Raw genomic sequence first — 19,743 nt, 5'->3', positions numbered from 1 at the left:
CAGCATCAGCAAGGAGGCAGAAATGACCATGTTCTGTATCGCTTAAAGTTTGCAAAGGGTAATGCACTGACAACTGCTATATCTAAATGTATTTGCAGGCAGATAATCTATATCATCAAGATGTGTAATAACACTCTGTTTTCCACATGAAAGGGAGTCCCTCCTTAAACAGGAGTGTACCCCTACCACGAAACTGCTGGAAAAAGTAATCAGTCACGAATAATAGTCATAAAACCATTTTGATACTTAGCATTCCTCCATAGACAATATCATTATACATGGCTTAAGTAAATCCCTCTAGCAGACAGCTGCATCTTTATAATTTTCCTTAAAGGAAATTCAGGTAATTTATTTTTTCTTTCCCCTAAAATACATCTTATTTCATCTGCAAATTCAAGAAGCTGACTAGCTGAGAAAAGCCAAATTTAGAGTTGGCTGGGAAATTCCAAGTCCAATTGTGAGAAAGTTCGTTGCCTCAGAGATAGGTTTTCTGCAAGATCCATCATTTACTCTGGGGAAGATCTGCAAAAAGGAGGTGGGGGGGATGGAGATCACCAGGTTAATGGCTGCTCACATACCCCCCCCCCCCCCCCCCCCAGCCTTTCAGAACTTTACCGGAAAAATGGCATTTACATTGCAAAATATGCTCTGTGTGTGTGATGTGTAACCCCAGACACCCAATTCACGTGCAAACAAGCTAATTAACACCAGTCTGCCAACTGCACCAGAAATCACAGCAGTGTCCTGGGTATGAATACCACAGACCCACATCGGACTTTTTCACCTCTCGGATGAAGACTGCTTCATTTGTTTGGCACTGATGTTAACGGTGGCATTTTTCTATCCTGGATGAAGTCTGTTCCAGCGCTGACTGATGCCTTTTGCACCGGTTGACCGAAGCTACAGTTACCCCAGAGACCTTCAGCAGCGAGTATTGGCCAAGCGCAGGAAGCATTGCCTCTAACTGTGGGCAGAGCGATGGGGTGAGGGCTCCCTGCAGCCCCCGGGGTCAGAGTAGGGAGGGTTTGAAAAATAAGGGGAAAAAAAGAAACATTTCCGCTCTTTTCTGACTAGTAGGTAGTCTGATATAGATTGCAAGTGACAGTGCAAAATGGGTGTTTATGGACACTGTCAGGATGGTGAGAAGGAAGAAGGAAGCCTGAACCAAATCTGACAGGAGCACCAGTGAGATGAAGAATGAGAAACTCTTCGCCTTTATTGTAATTAGAGCCACATACACACAGGGTCTTATCTGCAAAGCACCCTGTGAGGCAGGAGCACAGTTATGTCAGTGACAATGCTGGTGACAAGAGGAGTCAGCTCTTTCTAAAAGCATCAGTAAACCAAGGAAAGGATAGACTCTCAACTAAAAACTGCACCCTACTGCACACCCCCCCATCTCCAGAGCAGCGTCACTCAGGTGATGCAGGAAAGAAAAGCAAAATGGCTCTTGGAGGAAGCCTTTAGAATCAGAATGGTTTAGGTTGGAAGGGACCTTGAAGACCATTTTGTTCCAATCCCCTGCCATGGGCAGGGACACCTCCCACCAGACCAGGTTGCTCAAAGCCCCATCCAACCTGGCCTTGAACGCTTCCAGGGATGGGGCCTCCACAGCTTCCCTGGGCAACCTGTTCCGGTGCCTCACCACCCTCAGAGTGAAAAATTTCTTCCTAATATTTATTCTAAATCTACCCTCTTCCAGTTTGAAGCTGTTCCTCCTTGTCCTATCACCACATGCCCTTGTAAAAAAGTCCCCCTCCAGCTTTCTTGTAGGCCCCCTTCAGATACTGGAAAGCTGCTATAAGGTCTTCCCAGAGTCTTCTCTTCTCCAGGCTGAACAACCCCAACTCTCTCATCGGCGGTATAGGTCTGCCATGTGGCTGGTGCTTTAGACTTGGGGGTTCAAGTGCTGCCACTTCTCCAAATCAACAAAATTAGCGTTGCGTGATGGGCATGAACCCAGCAAGAAGCTTCCTTAAAACACAGTTTCCAGAGGCACACAAGGCTGAAGGTGCACTCTGTAGCCTTGGCAAAATTCAAGAGATGTCTCTAAAGACATATGGCACTGCAAGATCAGATTATAATTACTAGGACTGTTCAACAGGCTGAGTAATTTAAACACAGTGCTTGAGTTGGAATGGTTTTTCAAGAAAAGCAAAATGAATGAATGAATGGGATGACTTGAGAGGCGGTAAATAGATTATTTAATTCTGGGCAGCAATGCCACATGCAGCCTTTAGAGAAGAGCAGAGGGATTTGGGGTTGTCTCTCTGTCCTACTCACCAGGCACCACTCCTTTGATGTCACTTTCTGTGTTCATCCTGTTCTTGTGCGTGAACTGAAGGATCAGTTCCTTGGATGCCTCAAACTGTTGTGTAGCCATCAGCCACCGAAGGGACTCTGGGAAAATACTTTAAAGATGGAAAACAGGTTAGGGTCGCTTCCAAGTTTCTGTCAGAGGAAGAACTGATAAGTGTTTAGCTGCTCATTTAACTGTTCATGAGCTACATACTTATTTACAAAATTCAAAAGAATCACTTATGAAACAAATAAGAGGGACAAAATATTCCAAATGTTCAAATTATTAACACTTTCTTTTATACCGATTCACAAATAACACAGGAACTATCCTAACACCTAGAAATAGGACATATTAGAATTTTATAATGTATTAGAAGCGTTCTGCCTGTTAATGCAATTCTGGAAGAACTGGGAGGAAGCGCTGTCTGCAATAGACGTTCGCTGCCAAGCGGTGAATGAATGAGCTGTGCAGTTAACACATGGTAATTCAGACCAAAGAAGGAAAATAGCTGACAGAAGTGATTTGGATTCTCTTGTAAAGATGGAGACAGGAAAGAGAAGAATTACTTTTTAGGATTATAATGGCACGGATTTTTTAAATATTTAAACACGTCAAAAATACATATGGAGACTTATCAATCACGTATGGAGACTTTAAGTCTTTTTTCCTTTTATACAGGTCAGTATTGTGTACACTCCAGACAACATTCAGCTGTTGTTCTAAAAGTTTCTTCTAGTAAAGAAAATATTAAGTTAGTTGAGTCACCATATAAACATATACATACACACAGTTGCAAAACAAAAAAAAGTTATTTTCCATCTGGTTGTTTCCTTAAAGTGCTGATAATCACCTGACTCATTAGCTGAACTGATGAGTCTTCTTTTTTTTTTTTCAGATAAATTTATTTTCATACAAAATAAAAAAAATATGTAGATCTTAAAACCAACAAACAACAAACTCCACATTCCATAGGTATGAAACCTTCAGACCTGACTACAGCATATTTTCCTTTCTTGTTGAGGCCTCATTTTCATGATCTTCCAAAAGAAGACTGAAGAACAAACTTAACAGAACAAACTTAACAGATATTTTTAACTTCAAATATATAATAAACCTCAAATTTCCTTCGCGAAACACTGATCTTTGCTGTAGATGCTGCCCTCAGTTCTTTCACCTCTAAGCAGTGGATGAGGCAATTGCACCATTATGGTACTATCTTTTAAAGCTGATGCAATTTGGAAGGCAGCTTAGTAAAACCTCGATCCTAGATAGAGAAAGTATTATTTTTATTTTTTTTAAGAAGAAAAAAGGAGAGAAGTCAGGCAGACTGCAATCCAAATTATATTAGGCAATAAAAATATATAACAGCCATGATGACAGCTATTCACCTTGACAGCTTATTTACTACTGCCGGTGCCGCACAGATGCTTTGGCATTGCCTCCTGCAGAAAGTCCTGTACTGCAAATGCATGTTTTGAAAAACTAAGAATTCTTTGAATGCAAAACCTCCCTGTGCTTGCCTCCAGAGAGGGGGACAGCCTCAGCCACCAGACTAAAAGCTGCACTTTTGAGTGATTCGCTTACAGGTCCCAAACAAGAAGCGCTGTGGGGAGCACCCGCTCCTCAGGGAAGGCAGAGAGTCGTCTCTGCCCTCAAGCTCCTACAGGTTTTTCTCCAGCTGGAAGTGCTGAAGCCTCACGTCCTTCAGCCGCTCAGCGCAAGCAGTGGGAGGTTCATTTAAGGATCTTTAAATACTCCTGGGCTGCTTCGAGCCCAGGTTATCAGGCACAGCAAAAGGGGATGTGTTTGCCACCCATCTCTGTGCAAGCGCCCGAGCTCACTTGTGGAGCACAGACCCTATTGCCTAGGACCATTTGTACACACCTACTGTTGCACCTTATGCTGCCAAACCAAGCACCATCATCAACTCAAAAGCCAAAACCAAAAAAAACCAACCCCAAAAGCACCAACCCCCCAGCCCCTCTGGACTTCTGCATAGAAATTTGGTCACAACTTCGTCCTTCATCATCTGGCATTAAATATTAATTGAATGAAGCTGAGACAGCTTTGTGCTGAGGGTGCGCAGTCACCCAGATCACTAGGCTGAGCTGACTGTGGACACCTGGGTTGATAGTCTTCTACCTCCTCCATCAGCGAGGAAAGCACCAGCCTTTCACAGCCCAAGAAAAGAACAGGGGGTGGGCAGGGGGAAAAGTTCATCTCCTGTTATACAGCTGCTGCTTGGGAGAGGAGAGGGGGAAGAGTAGGAGGGACACTGGGAAAAAAACATCCTAAGCCCAAGAAATCCTAAAAGCAGAGAAGAATCCTTGACAGACAGAAAAAGGCCAGACAGGTACCGTAGCTGGAAGGAGAACCGTGCTCCTGTCCAGATGCAGAGCAAACCCATGCCCATGGAAAGGGTGTAGCATGTCAATTAGGGGTCTGCCCCAGGCCAACAAGCCCAGTTACTACAATTTGCCTTGCCTTGGTGAGGGTAAATCCTATCTAACAGCACCAGAAAATAACTGGCCACCCCTCTCCATTTCTTTAGTTTTGGTTAGAGTGAAGCAAGGGTTTATTTCAGATTATTGATACCTTTGCTGACCTTCATGGCACGGTCCTGTCAGGAGCTTCCTGCACCCGAAGGAGAGGAAATAATGCCCCGGTATAACTGGAGCTCCCCTTCCCTCACGGTTCTAACACACACTTGGAAAGCACAACTACTATTGACATTTCTATATGCTTGTCACCAACCCCTGTGCTCACATCTGACTTACGTGGGTGCCTCTCTTCCCTTCCAGAACAACCTGAGAGCAAAGGCCTGTGCTCCGTTTGCAGGTGTCCCAGCCCACCAGCTCACCCCTCCCAGACAAAGCTGCTGCTTCCCCCTTTCCCTCCGTCCATGCCCAGCTTCCCGATCCGCTCAGCCACCCACTTCCTGAGGACGGTATAGCCTGCCATGTGCATGTGGCCGGGAGCAGAGCAAATCCATAGGCGGGAGAGGGCTGAGCTCCAGCCCGGAGGGGCAAACAGCTCTCTCACAGCAGGAGATGGAAGTAAAGAGAGTAAGGAGGAAGGTGGAGGCAGCGCAGGGGCTATCACAGCGTCTGTTATTGAACCCACTGCTTTGAGTACAACGATGGGGAATTAACAAGCAATGCAGTTTTCCAGTTCTGCTTTTATTACGAATAAGCCAGTTTCCTTCCTTCATCTGTAACATATGCTGAGGGTCCACCCTCTGTTCCCCAACACAATGGCGGGGGAAGAGGGGAGGGAAGGGAAGAGGTAATAAAACGCTAGCACTTTCCAGAGAATATGCAACAGATGGAGGAGAAAAGCCTAAGAGAAAAGTGCATACTGTACCGACAGTATAATTAAACAGGCATCCTAATCAGAGTCCGTTTCTGCAAATGAGAAAATCCCGGGCAACGCAAATCCTGTTACTTTGGCTATTACCACCATTTATCAAGCTGTCATATCACACATTATATAAGGGGGATCTATTTGCGTGGTCTGCCTGTCCTGTCCAGCCAAAAAGCCACAAAGCTCTTGCAGATTAGGAAATAAATGTTAGCAATTCCTATTCCTTTCAATGTCACCCGGGGACGACCTCTCAACAGGAATGTACGAGACCCTGACTCAGCCACCTGGAAAACGTGCTCCCTCCAGAAGACTGCCGAGGGGTTACTGCTGCCTATGTTGTCTATCACGCTCGTTAGATGTCTTCGTACTATTGTACTGTCCTTTTGGACACAAATACCTGTAAACATTATGTTTGATATTGGGTTCTATCCAGTGGTGGATATAATGCTTTCCAGCTGGCAGGCATCCCAACAGGAGGTTTTGCAGTAAATGTACATGTTTGTATGTGTACAACATATGGCAGGTTTGGGAGGACAGTATTGTATATTAATGAGAACACTCTAGCTTATTCATCATCAAGATTAACACTGACAAGACGAGACTATTTAGATGTTATATGTTTGAAAACAGGGGGGAAAAAAGAAGCCATTATCTTGCAAAGGACTTGTAACTTTCCCGTATGCTGTGTTTTGCCCTCAGCAAGCCTGGGGATAAGTGAGGAAATCCCCACCGAGGGTTACCGAGATCAGTGCGGGAGAACTCTGTAAGGCCTTCACGCATTAATAGAAAAATATACAACTGTTAAAAGTTCTTACATACTATAACAAGTTTTTACATGCTGCAACTTGTCAGGCATTACAACTAGCAGCTTGGCCCCCCACAGTACATAAACGACTCGGTCCTGCATGGTGCAGTGGCCTTTTTCCTCATTTTTTTGCAGCGTACAGCAACTAAATATTTTAGTTTTGTTAGTGTTATCGTTAAAATGAATGATCTAGCATGTTCTTGCTGTTTTGGTTTTGTACAACACTGCTCTCATAAGCCTCCATTGTGTTATGCCACCACTGCGTGTCACTATTAAGACAGAACAACAAAGAAAGATATTTTTGGAGATTTATAGTGTCCCAGTGGGGATGGACCTTGCACCATCCCCAAGGTGACAGCCACCCTAATTTTCTCAGGATAGCTGTACCAACACCACAGTGCTGCCAGCGCAGCAGGCAGAGAGGAGTGGGAGCAGCCGGGAGGGGAGGATTCCTTGTGGGAACAATCCTGAGCCACTGCCCGGCACAGACCGGCTACTCTGGCTTCGGCACAGTGTGTGCTAATTCCGGCAAAATCGAGCAGGCAGTCTAGTTGAGGGCTGGCTACCTCACACACATAAGACGGCCAAGGGTGCTTGTTCACAAGATGACACGTGTTATTTTTAACTTAGCTTGGCCAACCCAGGCCAAAGAAACCAACAAGTGACAGCCCAGAACCACAATCTAGGTTTTAAGGGAAAAATTTAGCTGTACCACCACAATCTGACAACAGCTAGGCTGATATGCATCCCCTCAAGAATTGTTTTCATCTTTAAAGGGCAAGTGACAGCCAAAGTAATTGCAAAGTACAACTTGCTACTCAGCAAAAGGGGACCATCTCCCAAGTTCCCACCACGTCGCAGCATGTAACCTATGTGCGTGCTACAGCAAATTACGAAGATATTATTTCTTATTTCAAAGTCAAATCTTCACAAAAGGTGAATGGAAGAACAAAGGGAAAGGCCCACGTCTATTGTGAAGCACACATACTTGCCGACAGTGAAGCACCTCCCAGGTCCAACATTAGGAGCTCACTTTGTCTTTGACACAACAGGAGGAAGAAATACTTACACCCAGTAAAGCAGCATCAGCAGGAAAGGACAGATGATGACTGCCTGGAGGACCTGCCAGTCCCTGCAGAGGGCAGCCAGCCCTGGCATGAGGAACTGCCCCGCCATTTCGATGAAGCTCGCCACCATGGTGATCATGAACCGGTGCCCAGGAGGACAGAGCTCTATCCCTGAAACACAAAGCACACACGAACACGTTAGTCCCCCATCAGCAAAGGCACCCAGACTACCTCTTTATGAAACTTTTGGAGAGTTAATGTCCTTCAAAACCTTCGGCCAAAGTTACACGTGATCACATAAATCTTGTTTCCTCATATATGTAGGCTTCAAATACTCCAGCAGCAATAGAGAAGCTCATTAACTGCTGGCTGTGACCTGAACATCGCAACTTCCACACACCTACTGCACCTCCTGCAGACCTGCTGTATCCTTACTGTCAGCTCTCACTCAGTCTCCGCCTAGAGAAGCATTTTACCAAATTGTAAGATACTCGTTTTTTAACGGGAATGTAGGGTAAAACACAATCAAAAGATTTTGGGTCAAGCCCTTTCACAGTTTTTAGAGACTCCGCGTGCCTTTTCAGTCAGTTTGCTGGGAGGCAGAAGAGTATGGCTCCCAGCAGGATACAGGCTCCCAGCTTGTATGGGATGCCACCTGCCCACAGCTTAATATGCTACGACTCAGCTAGTTTCAAGCTGGATTTTGCCGAATGGGTTGTGTCTGGGTTTGCTTGTTGTTTTTGCAATAGCTAATCTTGATCAACTTTCAAACAAGCCAGCCTTCCATCTGTCTTATCCTGTCCTCCATCCTTCCTTTTGCTGTGGGGCAATTTGCTACCATCACTGGTATCATTGGTTATCTCAGCTGCCCTGTGACAGGTGAGTTCAGTAGATAAAGTTTCCTTAAACTCTGAATTCTAGCTACCTTTATTCAGTCCTCAGAAATGAAGATGAATTTATCAGAACCACAGCTTAAAAAAATAAAACAAAACAAAAAAAAAATCTCCACATAAAAAAATCACTGAAGAAATAGCCAAAAAAATAGACTGCCTTGTGGAAATATATTCAAACAACTTTTTCGGTGGTAAGATTGCTATAGAAGCCCCTATTTCCCATTTGCCCACATTTACTTCTACAGATTAATAATTAAGCACAATAAATCTGCCAAAAACATCATGTAGTACTTATCGGCATGCTGATACAGAAACATAGGCTCGCAAACATTCCTGATAAGTTGCTGTCAGCGCTGTTGCTTTTCCTTGGGATGTTTCCTATGGTTGTTTTAAATTAGAACTTAATGGCTGTTAAAATTGTAATTGAAAAGCTATAAGATAATAGGAAGAGACGACAGCTGCTCCTTCATTCACTGTCTCATCTGTAGCTTGTTCAGCATTTATCACTGTAACACAGATTTAAACTAGCTGAACAGAAACTAGCTTGCTAGATCCAATGTAGGATTAAACACCACACATTTTTTCCCCTTTATTTTCAGCCAATGACAAAAACTATTGATGGATTTTTGCCAATACAGAAGGAAAATGTATCTGTTGCGAGGCAGCCCAAATTTTCATTAGCTTAACCACAAACACAGCAGCTTTGGACAAGAAAGGGGGAAAAAAAAAATCCCTCAAAGACTCTCACTTGCTATAAAAGGCTTTTGCATTTTAATTAGGAAAACAAGATTAAAACACAGAGCTCCTTATGACATTAATACGGTTTCATTCTTACTAATGAAGTACCCCAAGCCCAGGCAATTTTTTTTATTCTATGCAAAGAGGTCACTTCCGGTTTATTTCTCTAATCTTCAACTATAAAGCGGTTCTGTTTGTTTTTCTAAACCTTAATTAAGTACAAGGACGAGTTTTGTTGCTATAGAAACAGGAAGTCTGCATTTGATAGGTAAGGTTTTGGCATTTCAATTGCATCACTTTGGTTAGCATCAGGTAAAAAAAAAAAAAGTAACCAAGAGAACGACTTTTATATGAAGTCAGAAAGAGGTGTCCAAATAATAAAACTATATTTTATTAAGTCACTGGTGCATAGTACATAACTCCATATGCAGCAGTTATTCACTGTACAGAAAGGAAATAACTTTAGAGATTGTTTAACACCTATTTTCTTCTCTGGATTATCACATGCATACGATCAATTTTTGCCCTTTCCTCTAAAAAAGCTGGAGAAGACAAAAAACCCTAATCCCTGCTGTAGCTGGGTGAGCCTGACTTTCAAGTGACATAAGCAGGCGCCCCGTGTAGATGAAATACCACATCTCTGTTGAAATGTTCAACATGCTAGGACAGCCTACTGACTTTCCAACGTCTCTGGCATCAATTTTATATGATAAAAGATTCAGCACCGCCGTTTTTGGCAAGCATTTGCATTTAGCAACCAACCTTTTCCCACCTCTGCCAGCAAAGCCACCCAATTGCAGCACCTCTGCCCAGGAAAGGCACCCCGCTGCTGCCGCTCGCACTGGTGCTGCCATGCATCCAGGCGTGAGGCCTCTACAGCTCCAACAATTTCAGCCTGGAGAAGAGAAGGCTCCAGAGAGACCTTACTGTGGCCTTCCAGTACCTAAAGGCAGCCTACAGGAGAGACGGGGAAGGACTTTTTACAAGGGCGTGTAGTGACAGGACGATGGAGAATGGCTTTAAACTGGAAGATGGTAGGTTTAAATTAAATATTAGGAAGAAATTTTTCACTTTAAGGGCGGAGAGGCACTGGAACAGGCTGCCCAGAGAAGTTGTAGATGCCCCATCCCTGGAAGTGTTTAAGGCCAGGCTGGATGGGGCTTTGAGCAACCTGGTCTAGTGGGAGGTGTCCCTGCTCGTGGCGGGGGGGGGGTGGAACTCAATGGTCTTCAAGGTCCCTTCCAACCTAAACCATTCTATGATTCTATCATTTCCACCCAATTTTCATGATAAATTACCAACTCACACGAAGTCACTACAAGGCAGAGAACAGCTTTATCCACCCATGGCAAATCCAGCAAGAAAGCTCCAGCGCCCCCACTCAGGATAAAGGTGTCCAACTCAACTTCTTTGTGGAGCAGGGAGAGTCAAGTAAACTCTTGTCGTACACACAAATCATGGAAATCACCATCAGTACCAAAAACTCCCAGATACATCGGTTTGCTCTACTTGAAAAATCCCGTGTGGGCAAGGAGATGGCCACGGAAAGAATTTTGCTTCCTTGCCCAGCATTTCTACTCAAGGCAGCACAGTCAGAGCAGCAGATCCAACTCAGATGCCTCATTTCCCTAAGTACCAGGCAAATGATGATATAGACAAGTTGAAACCTGTACACAAAGCAGTCCTTCAGTACTTGGGCAGTGAAACAGAACATGTGGGACGACTTTCTCACCACCAGTAGACACCCAGTAATAGCGGACACCACAAGCGCAGAAGTGGAACCCAGCCAACCCCTGTGAAGAACTGCTCCACACACGCCACCGGTACAACCCAGCCTGAAGGCAATGCCCTCACCACACAAGGGGTGCAGACCCGGTCACCGTAGGCATCACTGACATGAGAAACTGAACACACAAGGCTCATTGCACGGCACATCCCTCTGGCTGGGAAACGCAGAAATAAAGTGTAGAAATCCTCCTTTCGGACCCTATGCTGTATGTCCTTCCTCTAAAGAAATGACCAAATCAATGTTCAGCAGCCTCACGGCCCACAAACCTGCCAGAGGGAGAGCTGGTGTGAACTGTGCCCCTTCTTACAAGGGATTCAAGCATTTTTGAGGACTGCTTGATGCACTCAAAGTAACCCCACTACCAATGTGCAGGATGAGCAGAGACATATTCTGGCACAGAAGGAACAGCACCAGGGCCAGATACGTTACTCCTTGAGTTTGCATGCAGTGATTTGTACCAGAAGTATTAAAATTGGTGATGAACAAAGGCAGAGTAAAAGTCTGTGCACGTATGAGTATGTCTGTGCGAGAACAGCGAGCAGGCACCAGAAGGATGGGAAGAGCACAGGTCAAAGGAAAAACACATGCTCATTGTGCCAATCACACTCTACCCGTGATTTCATTCAAGTAACAAAAGGAGGAGGAACAACCTGACCTACAGATAAGGTATCAAGAAGATGAAGAACAGGACTGAAGTAATAAAATATGAAGTCAATGAGAAAAAAGAGAAGAGAATAGAAATTCATTGTTTGCCTGAGAATTATGAGGGATGAAAAAAAAAAAAACAATGAAGCAAAAAATTGTAAACATGATCAACTCCTAAATGGTATGAAAAGCAACCCCAAACTGGTTTGTTGCCTGCCAAGAACAACCTCAGGGATGTGATAAGGATGCAGCAGCCACTGCCTCTTGTCCTCTGTGTCACACAAGTGACCCTGGCCAGACCACACAGACTCGGTACTTGTGAGTGCATGGGTGTGAGAACATGCATGAATGAAATCCGTGAGAGAATGAGCGTGGTTGTGCAAAATCTGCCTGCCTGGAGACTTTGGGGGGGGGAACCAAACCCACAACTTTGTCCTTCTATATAGTATCTCACTGACTCATTTAGAAATGCCATGGGAAATAGTTTCAAATATTAACCAAGGGAATAAGAACCACAGCAGCTATATTGGCTGCTCCTAGTGACAAAGGCGGAGCTCAAGAAAAGGACTTTCAAATCAACACTTGTGGTATGCCAAGAGGACAAATTTCAGAGCAGCTGAAATACTACTACTTCATACACTGTCCTATTTTTTACCCCTACACCATTGCAGCAATGGCCCTACCTGACCCCTAAGAGAGCCACATGCACTCCTAGGATGTGTTAGTTAAACTTTTTAGACACGTGCCAAGGGAAAAGTCCCCACTGAGGAGGGCTCTGTCCCTGATGCTCCCCACACTTCCCTCTGGAGACTGCTCTGGAGATGTCCTGGGCTGGCTTCCCTCGCTGGTGCACTCCCCCTGGGGCAGGGGCTTTCCTTGGGTTTCACAGGAGCCGAGTTTCACCAGAGATGCTGGACTGAGGAAAAAATGCCTTAGATGCTGATGGACCTACAGGGCTTTGAGCCTGGTTAGACTTTCTGACCATCTGGCTTCAACAAGCAGGTTGTCACAGTACACTCTTGTACCTTAAGTGAATAGAGAGTCCAACAGAGGTTTCAAACCTGCAGCATTTTTCAAACATGTCCAAAAAGCACAGTAAGTGTTTTTTAGGACCAGGAAAACTATGGGCTTGAAGGGAACATTGTCACGTGGAAGTCCTCATTTGATCCACATCGCATGCTACGTGACAACAGTGGCAAGGTTAGAGTAAGATTATTTTTTTTTTTTGACAGACCAAAACAAAGAAACAACTGAAAATTAGAAGTTCATTGTTATTTCATAGGAGCCAACCCACAGCACACCACCGGAGACAGATTGGGTAAGATCTCCGAGCAGAGCAGAAAAGAAGACATTTTTTGGAGTCAGACCGTAGGTGGATGAGGTATGGCACATCTCAGACCTGCACACATCTTTGGAGCATCTGCAGAGCCATTAGTCCTGAAAAGTTTTGCTTTTTTATGGTTTTTGGAAACCTAGAAATAGCTTGCAAAAGACGACAAGGCTCTAGGTTATTCCACACCAAAATCAATTGTCCCTGACAGCTGACCAAAAAGGCTGGGATTTACAGAGAAGGACAGGACTCCACCACATATCTCTGCATGGTCGGGAAAATTTAGAAAGATCCCAACACTGCTGACAGCTCAGATGGGATGGCGGGGGGCAGTCAGAGCACCAGCTCTGAGCAGGGCTGGGGCACTCTTCCAACCAGGCCACCACATGAGCTGCACAGGACACACGGACAGGCCAGGAGAGCTCATGGCTCAGCCCTGCCCGCTGCACTACTGCGAGCACTCGTCAGGATGTGGGTGAGGAGGGAGCTAACGAAGAGCCCCTGCACCGCCACGGGGGCTCAGCCCCACCACGTGCAGAGCTGCTGCCCTGTGCAGGAGGTCGCTGCCCCCGGGCATCAGCAGTGAAAGGTGTCATAAAACCACAAGTCAGACAGCAGGTTACCCACAGCAAACGCAACCGACACTGGTGACACGGGGCACGTCGATTTTAGATCGGAAAGGGCAAGTAGCCTTTGCTAACAGCTTGTCCTCTCCATGGTTCTGGGGTGGAAAAACCCCTGGGCTGATAATCTTGACAACAATTTTTCAGGCAACCTCTTCTGAAAAGAAGATGGGAAATCAAGTTAAAATTACTCAAGTATGCTGTGGCCTGACATCTGCAATGCTGCCCTCTCCTCTTTCCAGCCAGCTCCTCTCTCCCACCATCTCCGGCTGCAGCTGCGGAAGGAACAGTGCATCTGGAAGAGACGGACACACAGACAGGCGACCAGGGAGGACTACAGTAACACCGGGTTAACATCAGCTCACATTGCAGCAGAGCATGACCCTGCGTTGCCCACCTCCTCCAAACCCCACCGAGTGAGCTGTCACCGCCAGGAAGGGACTAAGGGCCACATCCCATCCTTTCGCACTTGGTCTTACACTTGCGCACTAGTAACAAATAATTTGCTTCAGATTTCAGAAACTCTCTCATTTGTCTTCAGAGGCTGACATTTATTCTCATAGGACATTTGCACACGGATGAATAGCAAATACTTTTATTTAAAGGAAAAAAAAAAAGAGGTTGTAAGTCATTTGCAAATAATGTAGCAAGAGGAAAAATAGGTTAAATCACACTGCCTGAACAAGTCTCCAGCATTCACTCACCGATCTCCAGTCCCAAAACACAAAGCAATTCTTGCACTGCAGCCCAAGCACTAGCTCCATTAGAAACCACAGGCTAACCGCTTTTTGCGCCTTTGCAGTTTTCTCTTCCCGCCCAGTTTCAGTCTACGAGCCACCAAGACTGTAATTATATAGGAGTATCCCTCGGAGAAAATGGCCAGGACAAAGCACCTGAAGTCTGGGCAACAGCATTCCCACTGAAAAAATCCCTGAGGAGGCAGTCTGATTCTAAATTCATATTCACAGTTTCACATTATATTTAAAAAAATAAGTAAACCGTGATTTTTGACAGTTTCCTTCATATTACTATACACCCAATGCTCTTAATTCCCCCCCCTCCAAGGACCCCTCAAGATGTTCTCCTCTCCCAAAAGGGAAGAAAACAATCAGATTCAAATGAACAAGACACATACTATCAGTTGAGCAGAAGAAAGCTCGGGCAACATAGTTTTAGGTGTAAAATGCAGGATACCAGGAACTCCCAGTGGCGGTATAATCCTAAAGCACCAGGGCTGGGTTTGCCTCCCAGCCCCAGAAGCTCAGTCAAGAGTAAAGCGCAGGCTGCGGCCCTAAGACAGGATTTTGCATTTGGACTCTGCTTTCCAGTAGAGCCCAAAATGAAAGAAAAAATAATAATGATCCCAGCGCACTTCATTTTCCAAGCTGTTCAGCACTTCCAGCATGTCCCACCACTGCCTGTGCTCCCCGAGCTCAGCCTTTTGGCACAACGAGCTCCAGCACCTCCGTCATGGTGATCTTAAAGACTGCTGGGAGGTGACCCTGTCCCCGTTGCTGTCGTATTTCCTAATTCCCACCAAACTCTCTCGAACCTCAGGGACCTCTTCTTTCTCCAAGGCTCCCCGGGGGATTTGCCCTCCGCTGTAAACAGATCATCTCGCTGGATATTCCTCGAATAACATGGCCCTCAAGCTGGCTTGTGGCTAGCTACCAGATACAATTGCAGCAAAAACTATTAATAACTCCCAGTCAAGCCTTTAAGTTTGCAGCTGGCTGCTAGGAGGAGAAGTAAATAAAATCCACCATATCTGCTTATATACCCAAATTTCCAGGTGGTTACTAGACACAAACTTCTAGAAACTGCAAGCTCTACCTGTGGGCTATGTCCACTTTTCATCCCAATTAGTGCCGGCTGAAACGGCCCAGGTTAATCCTGCACTTGCTCCTGGCTAAATTTAGACACAGAGCACTTTTTCTTGATCATCTTTGCTGTCACCAGAAGTAAGGGAGGGAGCACCACGTGTAAATACAGTTTATTAGAGAACAACAAATGAAGCAGCACGTGGAAGGAAAGGTTATCACACGCACTGCAGCGCACAGACAACCACCAACTGATGTAAACACAGGACAGAGACAGAGTGGAAGGAAAGGAAAAATCTGATTTCCTCTCTGGAGAAATCCAATCCACTGCTCTTGCAAAGAGAGCAGTAATAGACTGAACCTCCAATGGTCAAGTAAGAAAAATGGGATTATTTTCCCACAGCAGGACAAAAGTCACTCTAGAATACATCTATGAAGTGACATAGGTGCTCCTTCAAAGGTACTTTTCTAAACATCATAGGTTTGGCGAGGGGTTCTTTTAAACACACACTAGCCCACCATTTATTAACGCTTTTAATGTGTGTCAAATCAGTCGTCCGTGCACTGACATAGCCCGAGCTGAGGGACTGTCAGGCTGGCTCTGGGGCAGGCAGCCAGCGTGACACCTCACCAGATGTGCAGTGCCACTCTTTATTTCTCATCAGGATAGGTATCCCGCACCCACTGGATGGAGCTATCAGACAGGTAGATATCTAATCAGAATAGATATATTTCTGTCCTGGTTTCAGCTGGGATAGAGTTTATTTTCTTCCTAGTACCTGCTGTGTTTTGGATTTAGTATAATGTCGATAATTCATATTGTTTTCATCGTGCTAAGTTATGTTTATACTAAGTCAAGGACTCTTTTGGCTTCCCACAGAAGCTAAGAGGGAGCACAGACAGGACAAACTGGACAAAGAAACATTCTATACCACAGATATCATGCTCAGTATATAAATGGGGGTTGGCTGGGGGGCAGGAATCTGTGATCGCCGCTCAGGACAGGCTGGGCAACCCATCACTGGGTGGCGAGCAACTGTATTGCATCACTCATTTTGTATGTTCTTTTACCTTTATTATTACTGTTATTATTTTCTCTTCCATTACTGTTCTATCAAACTGTCTTTATCTCAACCCATGAGGTGGCGTTTTCTCCCTCTTCCCCCTACCCTACCTGGGGGTGGGGAGTGAGCGAAGGGCTGCGTGGTCCAAGTTGCCAGATGGGGTTAAACCACAACACTTTCTTACCAAAACTAGATCAGACATTCATTTTGTATACAAGTACTAGGATAGTGCTAAAACTGATGCTAGGCAAAATATCCTTTAGATACACTACTTAGCCCCTGCTCCTGTGAACACTACAACGTGTGTACAGAGGATAGCATGAAAAAAGTAAACACGGCTACACCTCCAACCAAAACACAAGGTGCAACCTTCCCTCTCTCTTTACTTTCCACAGGCCCGACTCTCTCCTGTAAGGGCACCAATAAGTAACACACCAACCCAATTTCAGGCCTGGTACTGCTCAACCACGTCAGGTTATTTCAGGAGGAGCTTCCCTCCCCTCCCCCCCCCTCCCCGAGCTGCAGCCAGCCTGTAGCTACCCACAGGCGGAGGGTTTGGACCACAGACATGGAGCCAGCTCAGGTTGGATGCAGGGTGTTCACTCACTCCCCCCACCACGAATGCAGTTGCAGGAGCAGAGCCCCTTCCCGGGGCAGGGCAAGGGGGAGCTCGACTCCTCCAGGCACAGGAGACCCCGAGCAGAGGCTGCCTGACTGCCGTGTGGGATGCAGGGATGCCTGCGATCGTGCTCTGGATCCAAGGTGGCTCCCAGGGAGCATCAGCGACAGAGATGGGAGCATCCGTCGTTCCTTCGTTCATCTTGTAGTATCGGTATTTGCTGAGTTTTACATTGCACAAGACAAACAACATCTTACAAAACAGACGGCTGACTGCATAAGAAACCTTTAACACACCACGCTGCCTGCCATTCACGAAGTAATAAAACCAAAGAAACGTTAAATCACATTTGCGGTACTGCAGTTGCCATCTATCCTACTTCCAGGGGAAAGCAGCAGCTCCCAGCCAACACTGATTTTTGTTGACAGTTCCTGTATATGAGAACAGCGTTATGAAACAAACCCAGGAGGACGCCCCTGGAAACCTAAACGGCAGTGACAAAGAGCATAAGCAACTAGTAGATACAGAACACACGAATTTCAGAATAAATATGACTTAATTTAAATGCAATTAAGTAGTGATTAAAAAGCTTTGCCATGACATATATCCTCATATATGTTAACTGTTATCTGTAAAAAAATTCTCTTCCACCTCTGGTCTATAACTTCCTACCCCCACTAACACACTCTCCAAACTCATGTCCATATTTGCTTATTTTTTTGCAAAAAACTAAGGTTGCATAGAAATCTATCAGACTCTTCCTTCTTCCAAAAAGGTGGTTTGCTCTAAAGGGAATACACAGCCCATCACAGGAATATTTTGCAAATTGAGCACCTCTGCTGTTCACAAGAGCTGGCCCCTTTTCTCTTGGCAGGATCTAAATCACAACTGGCATCTTTTTGACAGGAATGTATGAGAGCAGCTGAAACAAAAACCGGTATGAGAGGTATCAGAGGAGCTCATTTTCTTTGATGCTTCAGATGAAAGGTTTCTGCACCTGTATCTGTTAGCAAATTTTTAACAATATTGTAGCCACTTAAAATAGGAACAGAAAAAATTCAATAGCCACAAATCTGCACGGCAGTGTCTTAATTAACCAAGTGGTAAATAATATACCAAGAGCAGCTATTTCTAAATCTCAGTTTGCAACTTCCAGACAGATGACAGTCCTCAAAAAAGGCAAGAACAAAGAAGTAACAGCCTAACATCTTGTTTCAGGTTTATTAAATGTTTCCCAGATCTCTGAGGCAGCAGGGCAGTGAGGGGAAGCCCTTCTCTCCCCGAGCGCTGATCCCACAGGAGATGCTCCCACGAGCGAGAGCTTTTAACCATTACCGTCATACTGTTGGACGAGTGAATAAACTGAGCCCCGGATTTAAGCATATTCCCAGCAGAACTGCATATTACTCACAAGAATTTGACATGGGAGCCTCAAGCTGTTCACAGCGTAGCTTACCAAGCAGGAAAGACAAGCACGGAGGAAACCTTTAAACAGAGGGCCGAGAATTGTAATTGGTGCTCCCTAGGTCTTAATAAAGCACCACCTGCCCTGCACACCCTCCCTCTGACCCACAGAGGATGGCTGGTCTGAAGCACCGCGCACCAGAGGCACAACCCCAGGAAAGCATCTTGCTCCTTTAGCTTCTGTCAACTTAATAATAAGCCCCCTAAATGCTTACATACACAGAGTCTAAGCAAAAATTTGGGTGGTTGGTTATTGAAGTCTCATAAATACAGTTGTAAACCCATACACACACATATATATAAACACACACATATATATATGGACATGTGTATCTACATATGTATATATAATTGTGAAGGCAAAAGCCCCTAGTTCCTTTTCCGTCCCTGACCCCCTCTCTGATGTAATAAGCAATCAGTGGGAATTTGGGTGATGCCCTGAAGAACCCCCGTGACATTTCAGAGGACCTGAATTGCTCAGGTGGCACCACCGGTGTCGGGGAGAGGCTGCCATACCACAGCGCCAGCTGAAAGCATGCACCAAGGGCCAGCGGTAACACGGGCGATTTAATCAAAAGCAATTAGTGAGCATCTTTGTGAAAGGCTGTCACACATTTGGCCTCCAGGGCATCACTGGTTTTTAAAGATTTATGCCAGGCACTCTGGATAGTTGTTTCATGAACGTTGTGACAGGTGAGCTGGGGAGACTCAGAGACAATAAGCCACTATATTTTGGGTGCTTTTAGCAATGCGTGCATTCGCTGGAGAAAGAAGTGCTGCCCAAACTAAGGGGTGACTTTAGCACTAATAGTCCTCCGTCTCTGGGATGCAGCATCAGGCCTGACAGCGGTCTGCGGAAGACAAAGGCAGGCAGACAGAATAGGAACACCCACCCGACGAGCAAGGACCGTGCCCAACAGTGCACGCAACCACTGCACCAGAACTGGCACAAGCAGGACAGCCCCTGGTTGGATCTCCTCTAATTTTCAACCTATACAGTGAGAAAAATGAGGCTGTGGTAGTATGTAGGTGGTGAGAAAACTCCTTCTGATATAAAAGCAGCCAATGCACAGTTCGAAGAATTATAGGTATTGTTTTTCCTCTTCTCTTTCCTAGTGAGCTTTTATTTTCCAAGTAACATTCTCATAAGGGAGGAAAAAAATATATTCTAGTGGAAAAAGTGACAATTTCCTTTCAGTCAACTGATTTTAAAGTGAAAAA

General features: G+C 45.3%; 1 protein-coding gene across 2 annotated transcripts in view; it reads right to left on the bottom strand.

Moving 5' to 3' along the window:
- Nucleotides 1–19,743, bottom strand: part of SLC22A23 (solute carrier family 22 member 23) — a 118,097-nt gene that overhangs the window by 25,811 nt on the left and 72,543 nt on the right. For both annotated transcript variants that reach the window (XM_082499545.1, XM_082499546.1), the window contains exons 4-5: nt 7,540–7,708; nt 2,284–2,411 (exon numbers count right to left, since the gene is read on the bottom strand). In XM_082499545.1, the coding sequence (XP_082355671.1) occupies nt 2,284–2,411; nt 7,540–7,708 (297 nt within the window). The remainder of the gene's footprint in view (nt 1–2,283; nt 2,412–7,539; nt 7,709–19,743) is intronic.

This window comes from Vanellus vanellus (assembly GCF_965231255.1).
Source record: "Vanellus vanellus genome assembly, chromosome: 2".
Taxonomy (NCBI): domain Eukaryota; kingdom Metazoa; phylum Chordata; class Aves; order Charadriiformes; family Charadriidae; genus Vanellus; species Vanellus vanellus.
Note: the sequence above shows the minus strand (reverse complement) of the source record. Positions and strands in the feature narration are given on the sequence as shown.